This window comes from Mastacembelus armatus, chromosome 1, assembly GCF_900324485.2.
Source record: "Mastacembelus armatus chromosome 1, fMasArm1.2, whole genome shotgun sequence".
NCBI classification, from domain to species: domain Eukaryota; kingdom Metazoa; phylum Chordata; class Actinopteri; order Synbranchiformes; family Mastacembelidae; genus Mastacembelus; species Mastacembelus armatus.
In genome coordinates, this window is record NC_046633.1 from 1,215,614 (window position 1) to 1,229,085 (window position 13,472).

A 13,472-nucleotide genomic window follows, 5' to 3' on the forward strand; every position below is an offset into this window, starting at 1 on the left:
AACAACAATAAAACACACAGCCTATTACACAAGACAGTGAGGTGACTGAAAGCATAAAACTCCAAATGCTACAGCAAATATTGGGAACCTAATGGAGACAGACAGTTACCACAGTGCACGTGGTGGGATCAGACATTATCAGGTGTTTTATGCTGGTTTTTTATTGAGCTGATGTTTGAGCTCAGGGCTGTTCCCTGTCAGGTTGTGTGTATTTGTACGCAGGTTCTTGTGAATGTACCTTAAATAACACAACAGTTTAATTAATGGGAAAAAGAACAAACTCTGTACTTTTTGCACTTCAGGCCTTTGTCGTCACTGAGATCATGGGGTTTTAGCTGAACGACCACATTTTAAGCAGATTCTAGATCCAGTACTTTAGAGAACAGTATTTAGAAGTCTGTGTTCTGTAAGGGTTCTCTCAGGTTTCCTCATAACGTCTGAGGTTCTTTGCTAAAAAACAAAAAGCAGCCTGTGACCCAGTGGACGACCATCACATTCAGTTTGTTTCTGTGTGTGACACTTTGGTGACGTTTGTCATGTTGTGTCTGTGGGAATGTTCAGTCTGAACAAACCTCAGAAAATATAATAAACTGGGTCGTTAACGTGTGTGTTTGTAAAACCCTGGCTATTTATTTATTTATTTATTTATTCATGTGAAATGATATTAATCAATATGAATATTATATAATAAATATGAATATGATTAAGTCGTGGAAGGGGGACTCTGAGCCTGCAGACACTTTCTGGAGATTTATGGGACAGTGTCACTCTGCATATTTAGTTTTTATTAGTATATTATTATTAATTTGATTCATCTGTATTATCATAAAAGAGTCTGCTTTGGAAAACATACCCTCCAGCTACACTATCACCACATCAGCTCATTTAACCCTGCAGCGTCTTTATTTTAAATTCCCGGCACACGCCGCGCCCTTTGACACACATTGCTTCCAGCTACGGTTAAATTCGGGCCACAGCCGCCGCGTGCTGGTCCCTGCACAACAGAAAAACAGACAAACGTCCCGTTAAACGGCCAGCGACGGCACATCTTCACGCACAGATGCTGGGAGGGATGGAGTGGAGGAGGGGGAGTTTTCGGTGGGAGGGACAAGTGAGCGCTATAGAAAGGGGGATGCTGCAGCCCCGTCCCCTCATACCTCACTCCACCCAGCCCTAGAATAAAAACCACCGGTGACGTGCGCGCAGGGAAGCACCGAGCAGTATGTGCGCGCCCACGGGAGGGGCCGATAGAAAATGGCGAGTCTGTGCAAGAGGCAGCAATGCACGATAGAGAGGCGCGGCTTTCGGCAGGAACTTGACTCTTGGAGGCACAAACTCATTCACTGTGTAGGTAAGCTCGCTTGGAATTGAGTGTGTGCGTGTGTGTGGCGCGGTCCGGGCGGCCCGGGGGACGCCGGTAACTCTGTGTTTGCGTTTGGTTGTGTGGAGTGTAACGCGCAGGGATCCGGGGCTGTAATGTCCAGGAAAACCTATAGGTTCTCCACGAAGCTGTCATTTCTGTTACGCACGGCTGTTCTCGGCGCTGCCCGCCTCCCACCGGACATACCCAGAGATACTCGCACTAAGTTTTTGAGCTCGTGCCGCCATGTTGCCAGGTGCCTCACCTGCCGGCGCAGGGTGGGTCACCTGTTGAGTGATGTTTTGTTGGAGGACTCGGGGTTTGGAGCCGCCGGGTTATTTTTTACACATTATTCCATAGCTGTTTATTTATTGTAAGCAGGACGTGTCACGTGTGCCGTCGGTGCTGCGCCTCAGCCAATCGGCTTCCCAGCTATTGGCCGGTCCGTGCACACGCGCGCGCGACCGGGTTGAGTTTTTGCTTGGGGGGGAGGGCTTTGCGCGTTCTCGATCTCCAAACCTGACGCCCCCCTCCTCCTCCCCCTCCACTGCCCTGGAAATCGGCTTTTGGGAGCGCGCATTGCTGCATTGGGGGAAATGTCAGTGGGAATAATTTGGTATTTTAGGGGGAGGTATAGGCGAGGGGGGCAGAAAAGCCTCGGGGCTCGCCTGGGAACCGAGCTTGGTACTTGTTGAACCACAGCCGGTGGATGCTGTGGAAAACTCTGCAGCTGAGATTTGTCCGGCGCAGTTTGCAGGTTTATTTCTGGTGTTTTGGATGTTCAGGGCAGGACAGCGCGTCTCCGTTTCTGCAGGGTCCGTTAACAGCAGCGGCCACGACATGTGTCAGTCTTTGTCTGGTTGAATAACTGGCACCTAAACTTCCTCCCTAACCCGCTGTCTCTATTAATGCACATCGGTTTTTATTTAGGCTTTTCTCCGTTTGCACCCCGCTCCAGCCCACTGTCCTTTCTCCTCCTCCCAAATCCTCCATCCCTGCTGTTTCTTTGGCTCAGTCTAATCCGGTTACTTCGACCTGTTCAGATGTTATGTCAAGATTATCCCCCGCTCGTCTCGGATCTCCTGAACTCTCCGTGTTTCCTCGAGTGTCCGTGTGTTTTCCGGCGGTGCAAAGCGCCGCTGCGGAGTTGGGGTGTTGCGGCTGCACTTGTTTTTGGATTCATGTCTGTGCGCGCTGACCTGTCACCCGCCTGCGCTCCCCATGGTCTGATTCCGAGTCGACCAGCGGGACTTTTCATTAAGAAACCCGATTTAAAATGAAATAGAAAGTGATCTCACACCACAATAATTAGCTGTGCCAACAAAAAGCTTTTCTCTCGCCCTCCTCTTGTGGTGCGCTGGTTTGATCATTGGATGTGTGTGTGTGTGTGTGTGTGTGTGTATGTGTTTTAATTGAAAATACGTCATGTAATGATAGTCTGTGTGAAAAGTGACTTGGAGCCTATTTTCTAACTTCACATATCAGTGAGCACACTCTGCCTGCTCTTTGCTTCATGGTTAGTGGCGTTTTCATCACTAAATGAGTCACAGGGCTGGAGTTCAGAGCTGCAGAGGAGGGTTCTGGTCCCTGTAACTCAGACAGGAGAATACCAGTCCTTAACAGGGATACTGCAATGATGCTAGGGCCCCATAATAAACATACTGGAAACTCACTGTTCTGCACCTGGAATACATGTATCACCATCACAGTGTTACCACCGGGGATACACACAGCACAGTAATGAACTCACAGCTTCCTTTAGCTCTGTATGGAGTTCTGTGTGTGTGTGTGTGTGTGTGTGCTTAGCATATTTCTTCATTTGTGGTTCTTCGCAGCAGCAGTTCTCGGCACTCAGACTGAAATCTGACATTCGCTCTAAGGCTGCATCAGCTCTGAAACTGGAATCATAATGTGTGTTTGTCCTAAAGCTGGTTTGCAAAATGCTGAGGATCCACTGTGGTTTCTGTGATAACATTTCAGGGTGCAAGGTGAAGTCGTCATGTGTCTTCATCTCCTCAGCTCCACATCCAGAGGAAGTTGTTGTGAATCACACAGAGATTAAGTCAAAGAAAAGCGTCGCATCTAAACAACGTGCTCGTCAGAAACACACTAATAGGCAGGAATAGTTTTCTGTCATGAGGTTAAACTCTGATTTAAATGTCAAAACCAAGAGAAGCCTCCAAACCCCAAAATAAAACAAATGTCCTAAAAGAAGAAGAAGAAGAATGAAAAAACAAATGTTAGTCTTAAAGCAAACCGTGTGATGACATGAAATTTAACACACACTGTGTCACGAGTCATTTTGTTAAACAGCCTTGTTATTAAGGAAATAATGATCAGCGTGTCAGAGGAGGTGGACGTCTTCCAGTTTATTACAGCTGGCGGTGATGTGCACGGACGCAGCTCGGTGACACAGGCGTCCTCGTCGTCGTGCTGTCTGCCGTGCTGTGGGCCAGGCACCAGAGAAAGGTTAACATTATTAATTAGTAGCAATTATAGCCCAACTGCTGATTCCTTTGGCACATATTCTGGGTAAGAGTGCAGCTAATTGGATTGCTGAGAGGTTGTGGCACAGAGACAGACTGTGATGGGGAGTGAGGGGTGTGAGTCTGAGCGGCAGATTGCTTTTTTACTCCTCACTTCAACACTTCTCAATGGCAGAGCTGCTCTGAGAGAAGTAATGAGGCCACTGGTCGAGCTCTGATTTGTGCTTTCACTGACTCAACACACTTTATCCAAATGGTGAGCAACAGTGCTGTGTGATTTACAGGGTTTATAAAATCAGCGTGATGAAGTGAGCTGCGTTTTTAAAAGTTGGCTGTTTAATTCACCGGATTAACCAAAAGCAGATGTCAAGTCTGTTTTTATTTCAGTGGCTTATGAAAAAGAAGGTCCAGGAAAAGTGACTGTGGCACAAATCAAAAGATTTCATTAGATCAAGCTGTGGATCAGCTCTTAGTGTATATGGGCCCTGCTCTGCTCTGTTGTTCTACAGCCTGTTGACTCTGCTAAATAGAGGTTGTACTGTTTTCCACTTTATGGACCACAGTGTGTTTTGGTGCACACACACCCATATTAAACGCACACACCCTCATTTCAGCTCCTTGAAACTCATGATCACTTTTACAACAGAGACCTGTGTTTAGAAGATGAAGGAAACTAGCAAATAATAATATCTGGAAGTGAGCGTCATATTTGTTACTGGCTAATTCATTGTTGATCGATCTATATATCACACGTCTGTGCCGCCTGCACGTGCTCATCACTGTCAGGTGGTTATTTGCTTCGGGCTGCATGTTTCTGCTTTGTTACCTTTTATTTAATGCTGTTTAATCAGCGAGGTGCAGGTGAATCATCGGTTCGACAGTGTGGGTCCAGGTTACTCAGGCAGCAAATGTCTCCTCTCACTATGCAGCGTCTCATAGTTAAGCCACGATGTGCAGGATCATGTGTTTGGTTTAATGTGTCATTAAATGAACAGATCTCCCTGGTTTCTCCCTTTTTCTTTCTGTTTATCCATCTATCTAGTCCCTTGATTATCCACTGTACTCAAGTCAAATCCCTGTCTCATCAAGTCAACAAAATCCCCCCCCCCCCCCCCCCCCTCCTCCACGCCTTCCTCTCCGAGCGCTCGGCTTTTATTTCAGTAATGGACAGATGGACGCCCCGAGAGATCTGCCTGCTACTTTCTCATCTTGCTAATTCTTTTCATGGGCTTCCTGAAAAGGAAAACAAACCATGGCACATTTATCAGGAGCTGGTGTGGAGAGTGGCAGCGATCCACCCATTGGACCAGCCCCGGTGCCAGAGCTGTAAATCTCTACTCACCCTCTTCATTAGAGACACACACACACACACACACACACACACACACACTCTGCTCTCCGCTGGTGCATGTGTGCTGCGATGTCGGGGGCTGATCCATGCCAACCAGGAGCCCCGTGGGAGGAGGGCTGCTCTCTTTGGGGTGTGTGTGTGTGTGTGTGGGGTGTGTGTGGGGGTGTAAACTGCAATCTGTGGAAAAGCAAAATACACCAGTGGCACTGAGTGAATGCTGACAGAAGGTGTGTGTGTGTGTGTGTGTGTGTGTGTGTGTGTGTGTGTGTGTGAGAGTGTGTGAACTTTAATTCTTCCATAAAACCGAGGGCTGTGCTCTATTTTTTTTCCCTGACATCCTTCCTCGTGTTCAGACACACTAACACACATTTATCAAACCTGCCCAAAGAATTCAAACCATTGTTGTTCTGCTTTTTTTTTTTTTTTTAATCCTCCAAGCCTGAAGTTATTTCTGGGGAGGAAACTATTTCATCTTGTTTTTGCTGGCTTTTCAGGAAGTAGTCGAATATTTCAGAAACTAATCTGTTTTCTTCAGACTGTTAAAGGAGCAGAGTGTGACAGCTTTAAAAGAACAAGCTGTTTCTGAGCATCAGGAGATGAAGAAGGCAGCTGACTTCCTAAAAAAGCCTTTTTTTGTTGTGTGCTTGCTCTTCTTTTTCATCTTTTTATCTTTTATCTGAAAACAATAATGGTTGGCTTTGATTATTATGTTTTATGGAGCTGCAGCATCTTCAAGAGAAACAAGTCTGAAAGGCGTGTTGTTAAAATCAGTGGGTGCTCTTTGAGGAATTAGAAGAAAGTTGTTTAACTAACAGATTTGTTTTTTTTTTTGTCCTTTGGTTTTTCCCTGAACGTGAATTTTTACTTCGTCCTCTTCTGCTTCTCTTCACTTGTTTTCATTTTCGAGGTGAAAAGTTAATTTATCAGTTAGTGAAATGAAAATTAGTCTGCAAACACTTTCTTCTTGGTTTTCTGAAAGAAGAACTGGAACATTTTTGTGTGTGGACAAAAGAAGCAGTTTGAGTTTGTGGTGGACACATTTTAGAGCAAACGGGTTAATTGATTAATGAGGGAAATAATTTGCATATTAATCAATAACAAAAATAAAAAGCCCCAGTCCTATTCTTTGACTCTTGTATCTCCCAATATCCAAAGATCATCAAAGTAGGTTTTAGGAGTCACACATGTCCGTTATGAAACCGTCATCACCAAAAACGACCAAAGATCAACCACCTGCACATCTTTATGTGTTTGTCAAATCCTACTAATTGTTTTTAATATATTAAGGTTTAAAAAAACAATTAACTTTTATTTATTGTATTCGGCCCCTTATTTTTACTTGGTTTTATTAATCTATTAAATCAAAGAAATTAAGTGAAATAAATGACATAAACAAGAGAGTCTATGCCGTATGTTTGTGGCTATTTTAATTAATATATGAGGAAGTTCTGTGTCAGTCTTTTAATTGAATTAGTACAAAGAGAGTTTGTCTGCAGTTGGAGATTATAGATCCTGAATGTGCTGCTTCTTTCCTCCCTTCAGCCCTAACAATGACCAAAGTCCTGCACTTCCTAAAGCTAAACTTTGCTCGCTGCGTCCCGGGCCGAGCCCAAAATTTATGTAAGCATTCCTCTGTGTATGTGCGTACTTGTACTTCTGTCCTTGTGAGGACCATTTTGAGCATAATTCTATTGAAGTGAGGACCTTTTGGCTGGTCCTCAGTGTTTCAGACTCCTGTTTGAAAGTTAACACCTGGTTTTAATGTTGACGTCAGAGTTTAAGTTTAGGTTAGGGTTCAGGGGAGGGTTGGGGGGGCCAGCCGTTTAGCCGTGATGGTTATGGTTAGGGTGAGCGGCTTAGGGAATGTGTTATGTCAGTGTCCTCACAAAGACAGAAGTATGGCTGTGTGTGTGTGTGTGTGTGTGTGTGTGTGTGTGTGTGTGTGTGTGTGTGTGTGTGTGTGTGTGTGTGTGTGTGTGTGTGTGTGTGTGTGTGTGAGTGTGTGGGTGTGTGTGTGTGTGTGTGTGTGTGTGTGTGTGAGTGCCTTTTGTTATGTGACCTCACTGGTACAGGTCTTTGGGTGCTGAAGCCATGTGGGCTCATGCACGGTTTGGAGTTTCTATTTGGAGTACACACACACACACACACACACACACTGAGAGGCGTCTAGGCTTTAGAGCAGCAGGAATGTTTACTTGGACCCACACTCAGTGAATTCCCCTGGTGCTTCAATAATGGCTGCTTTTGTGTGGAGGGCCTGGAAGTTCGCTGTTGGACGTATGTCTTTGTGAGACTGCTTTTTAGACCTTTTACATCCAAGACATTTTTGGAAAGAGAATTTGAAAGTGTACAGCCTGCGCTGCGGGTTCAGGCTTTAGGTTGTGTAGCTGTGCTGACTGAGTTTAGAGACGGATTATTTTAACGAGGGTTGTATCAAATCTCTGCTTCTTTTTGACAATTGACTGTTAATGGATTTAAAGTAAAAGTGTGTCATTAACAATTAATTAATTCTAAGCATTGCCTCAGTATTCCTGAGCAACAGGAACCAGCTAATGAGATGATAATGGGGCTGAGCAGTCGGTTAAGCAGTGTTAAGCCGACATGGTTCAGAGTTAAAGGGACAGTCTGACTCATTAAAGGAATAATCTACAACTGTACAGTGAATAAACGTCTTCCATCCTTCGGTCACTGACAGAAAATTAGATCCGTATTAAACTGCAGGAAGAAGTGATGCCAGAATGTTGCTGTTCACAGATACAACAGTAAAAAGAGAAGAAACGAAACCTGCTAATGTTTTGATTATAGCACGTTAACAGTAGGTACGAGAAGACGGAGAGAACTGCACGTCAGTGGTGTTATTTCCTAAACTACTGCAGCATTGAATGGGGAAAATGTTCAAGTAATTTAACAATAATGGAGGAGAGTCCTAATGTGAGCGTAGTGGCTGCATACGGTGTGTTACACACAAACATTTACCTACAGCCCATATCCATGCAAACTCAATCCACATGTGCCGTAGGAAGCATGATTGTATTTGGATGGAGCACATGAAAAAGTAAAACAAACGGCTTGTGCCTCAGCCTGACAAGGATGTGCAGCACAGAGCAAACTTATAATGTATGAAACAAGTGACCAGTTCACTTGAAGTGCAGGGAGTCTGCACAGCCACACGTTTATGTGTCTTTATGAAATGCACAAAGAACAAATCAATGACATTTTGGCTGAAATGCTTGTACAGTGATGGCAGACTGTCATTTGCTAAGACTGCTGGGCTGTTCTTTGTGGTGTGTGGTTTAAGTGGCCTTTAATCTGAGCAGAGACTTTACCCAGTGGGCCTACAGGTGCATCCTGGGAAATGTAGTACTCCTAAAGAGAAAGTGGTGTTGAAACAATAGAGCGAGGCGAGCAGGGTGGGAACAGTAATGTGTGTTGCTTTTATACAAGGACACATGACGGATGAGGTTCGCACAACCAGTGACATGAAAACAATGGGAAATTATTTGCAATTCAAAGACTTAGTGGAACTTCATTATGCCTTGGACACGGAGACAGGTGAACCTCACAGACACAAACCTGCGGTTCATGAGAACAGTTTAAGCCCCGTCTTTATTTTCAGTAGCGCTGCATCGTGGTTATGAGTTATAGATTAATCAAAGTCCACCTTAGCACACAGGTTTATAGTAGAAAACAGTGTGTGTTGTTTTAAGTAATGTAATATGAGAAATGAGCTTCTGAATGATCCTAAAGTTCATTTTAATAAACATTTAATTTTAATTAATCTTTTTTTTTTTAATGTAAGTATAAAAAGCCACATTTAGCTCACAGAACAGAAGCATCAATATTAAAGATCTTTGCCAAAATCAAATAGAAAATAAATGAATATTTAAATTAAATATTAAATTAACTGGCAACTTTTATCACAGGACAGTTTTCAGTGTGTGTCACACGTAAGTATTGATGTTTGACATCTGCACACGTTTGTTGTTGAAATAACAGAAACAATTAATTAGCAGTTAATTCATTAATTAGCAAACACTTAAATTGCATTTTAATTTAACTGGATTTGCATCAAAACTAAATTCTCAAAAAACATCTAAAAGACCAAGAAATGCAGGTTAAAAAACTGCCCAGTAATATTTTCATTCCTGATTAAAGTGCTAATTAGTCGTCTCAGTTGATGAATATTAGAAGTGTAGATGTTGTAGATTTGGGGCATTTTTCTTTAATAAGAAAATTTGGTTGGTGCCATTAAAACGTGTTCAGTAACAGCAGGAACAGAAAATGTCAGCATGTCTTTGTTGTTGGTGCTGACCGGCTCAGACTGTTCTGAGCCCACTTATGGATAATGTTCTGAAATGACATGTTTAGGCTCAGAAAGTGAAGTTGGTGAGAATGTTTTAGGTAAGAACAAGGTGAGATTTCCCTCCATGTTCAGGCCCGTTTGAGATGCAGGGGGAGATGAACCAGAAAAGCAAAGAGCTGGAGTGATGCATATTACGGATCATGGTGACCCTGTGGACACGGGTGGTGCTATAACACGGAGGCCACCTGCTCTTGAGCACGAGCTGGACTCTCTTGCTGCTAATTGGCTCAGAGGCTCAGTGGTTAAAGTTTCAATGTGTGTGGTTTTAAATAAAAAAAAAAAGAAGTCTAGACAAATGTGACGTGACTGGAAAAGGAAGGCAGGATCCGAACCTGCACGTTCAGCTTATTGGCTTCACTTGGCTTTTTGTCAGCGTAAACCTTTTGTCTCAGCGTGTTTCGTGTCTTCCTCTGCCTGACAACCTGTCAGGACGAACACGTGGAGTAAAGCCTAGAGAGAAAAGACACTGAGGAGAAAAGACGGCAGCCTTCCCACTCAGTGCCACTCTCACTTTCAGCTTCATTTCACTGCCTGTTCACTTTTTGCCTGTTTCTCAGCCTGCGTGTGCCTCAGTCTCTTTAATCCTTCGCTCTCTGGTTAATTGTATTTGCTGATAAACTTAACCCAGCCGTGAGCGCGCGGCGATGCCGAGCCCTGCATCCCCTCTGTGTCAGAATGAGCTCATTTTCTGAGCTGTCACCGACCACATCCAACAACACGACAACCACAGACGGGGTCTTGGCAATGTCAGCGCAATTAAAAACACAGCAGGCTTTGAATGAAGAGCAGAGCTACTGAGGCTTCTCTGAGGCTCGACTCGCCCTCAGTAGGAAGACTGGCCTTTTTGTTTTACGCTTACACTAAACAACAGTCAGGGCAGACGAGTCTTTGTCGGGTCGGGTCTTTGCCGTCGTCAAGGTCCAGGATTAGCCCTGTCAGCTGGAAACTAGTTCTGTCAAGCTGCTGTGAAATTTCTAGCAGGTGTTTGTGACAGGAACAGAGGAATCCTGATGATCTTAACCCCGTGAACTTTCTCCTCGTGCCAAAGCGATGTTGGGTTCAGGCAGAGTACGTGTCATTCTGTACACTTCGGTGTAGTGATGAGCAGCAATGCAGATTTTCTCTGAGCCAGTTCTTCAGCACCACCCACAGCCTACCTTAACTCCCACCTATCCTGCCAGTCCTGCTTCTTTGTCCACAGACAGACTGCTGCTGCTCAGAGCTGCTCACCTCTAGTTGTTTTTAATTTTTGGAGCTTCTGATGCATTTTCCCATCTCCATGTTCGCGTGCATGTATCTTTCATTCTCTGCAACGCAAACAGCGCCCGCAAAAGGAGCTGATAAATGAACTGCGTTGGTGAAGAGGTGGAGAACATTTGGCTGAAGAGAAGCCGAAAATACCGTCACCATTATGTTCTCAAGAGACTTCACCTTGAGGTAACGGAGAGGCCGAGCATAATGGCCCCCCGTCTCATTTTCAGAGGTCGATTGGTGCATAAAATGGAAACAGCAAGCTTCTGTGTCGCACCGTGTCCTTCTGTTGGCTCAGTGGTGAACGCTGGACTATGGTGCTCCATTCAGTGTTACAGCTCAGCCATTTTATTACGTGCTAACTTTGATGAATTAAGAATTTCAGCAGCATCTACGAGTCTTTAGCCTGTACAACATGCAGAAGATGCTGTGCTTTGATTTGTCATGATGGTACTTTCACTTCATCTAAACTGTCCAAGCAGATAATATTAGCTGTTTTCAGAAGAGTCTCATAAGGTAGAACCTGCATTTTTATAGAGCTTATAAAGGATTTCTAGATGTTTTCATTACACACTGGATTTAGATTTGTTCAGTCCAACCAACCTGCAAATGTTCACATTTACGATGATGTACAACAGCAAAAAGCAGCAAGTCCAGGACCTTTTTGTATTTTTGCTTGAAAAATGACCAGTTAATGTTTAATCAGTCGGTGCACTTGCTGGTGGAGCTCGATCTATTTCAGATGTTACTGAATCCCAAACCTACCTGCAAGTAAATAAACAACAGTCCTGATTTACACAGTGTTAAACGTCCAGATTCAGCCAGAGGTTTAAAGTGGATGAAGATTTTCTGCCTTTGTTTTTTGTTTTTTTTTTTGTGTGTGTTAACAACCAGCTCTGATTTAGAGCCGTTATTAGCTGTTGGCACTGGACAACAAACCTGGCAACCCTTGGAGAAAATTTATGGTTACACAGTGCAGCGGGACAGTAAAAATTTGATTTAATGCCCCTTTACGTTCACACGCATTTGCATCTGGCTTTCACCCAGCACAGTACTGAACCCGCCCCACACACACACACACACACACACACACACACACACACACACACACACACACACACACAGGGTGTACTGTACATGCAGACCTGGAGCCGACCAGGGTAAGTGGAGCTGACAGGCCCAGCTGTGCTGTTTGAGGCTCGGGCCGGCTGGCAGACCTGGGGCCTCAGCTCTCCCCCCTGTGCGAAGCGTCACCCTCAGTTAGAAGTCAGGCCCACCAGGCTGCGACACACACTCCAATAAAACTGAAGGTCAAGCAGCAAACGGCGCTCTGCTGCCGCCGTCGCTCCCATCGGAGAAATGTCACTTGTATTTTTATCTTCTCCTCTCCCTGCTGTATCCTTCCCCTCATCCCTCTTTCTGCAAACCCTTTTTCCTCAGTGCACCTTGTTTTCTTTATATCACATCTTCTCTCCCTTGTTCCTCTTTCTACACTTCACCTTTTCTTTTGACTTCACGTTCAGCGTTTTCTCCTCTTTGATATTCCTTTCCTTCCAGTCCAGTCATCTTTATCAGACTCCCTGCTCTGCTCTTCACATTCCCCTCACTCCTCCACTTCCTTATCACAGCTGATATTGTTGAACGTGTTGTTCCCTTCATGTTTAAACAGATCTTTTAAAATTCTGCCTTCAGTATTTTGCCATTTTATCACCATTATGTCACATACTGTCACTACAGACTCAGAGACAGCAATAAAGAAATCAGTCAGGCGCTGTGAGCCTGCTGCTCGCTGAAGGATCTCTCGAAATTTTTTTTAATTTCATTTCTGCTAAGAGGCACTTATATTCAGCAACTTTTTATTCTGCTAGATTTTCTAACACCCACCCTCAAATGAGTGTGTGAGTGTCTGTAGACACACACACACACACACACACGCATGGAGTGTGTTGCGGTGGCAGCTGTAGACATTTTCGTCTCAGACTTAATTGATGCGTAGGCAGGTTGTTTTTTTTTCTCCTCCATATTTCATCTCTGGTAGTGTTTCTTCAGATGTTGGTGTTGGTTTTTTTTAATAAGCGCTCTTTTCTTTTTCTTGCTATTGTTATTTCCTACACACACACACACACACACACACACACACTGTATCATGCCACTGTCATCGCATCATGGAAATGTTCAGATGGTACATACCCCTCAGATTCTTTGAGTAACTACTGTACACGTGCACGCTCACGTGCACAACTGTAAAAGCACGTGATGACCAATAGAGACAAAAGAATATTAAACACCCTACGTGGGTGATAAACTGTGATCCACGCTAACAGCAGCTTTGGAAAATGTTTAGGGTTTCTTTTGGTTGTGGCTTCTATTTTTTATTGTTGTGTTATTCTTCTGAATGCTGCAGGAAACTGAGTTCTCTGTGATTAATTAACACAGCAGGATCCCATTTTCAGAGGAAGGTGGCTCCACATTCATTGTCATCTGTGACCAACCTCACGAAATGTTTCATTTCCTGGCTGATGTAGAAAAGTGGCAGATCTTGTCACTAGCGAGGCTGCGACGAGCAAATGGTCACTTCCTGTGACTTATTGTGGTCCGGCACATCAACAGTCAGGTTCTGTGATTTCTTTATAGAGCTGTGGAAAAAGTCATGTTCAAACG

The 13,472-nt window shown here is 44.2% G+C and overlaps 1 protein-coding gene across 1 annotated transcript in view; it reads left to right on the forward strand.

Annotated features, from left to right (window-relative positions):
- The first annotated feature begins 1,184 nt into the window (after positions 1-1,184).
- The window catches only part of lcor (ligand dependent nuclear receptor corepressor), a 59,089-nt gene continuing 46,801 nt past the window's right edge, over positions 1,185-13,472 (forward strand). The window contains exon 1 of the mRNA XM_026302473.1: positions 1,185-1,351. Within this exon, the coding sequence (XP_026158258.1) occupies positions 1,255-1,351 (97 nt within the window). The 5' untranslated portion in view covers positions 1,185-1,254. The remainder of the gene's footprint in view (positions 1,352-13,472) is intronic.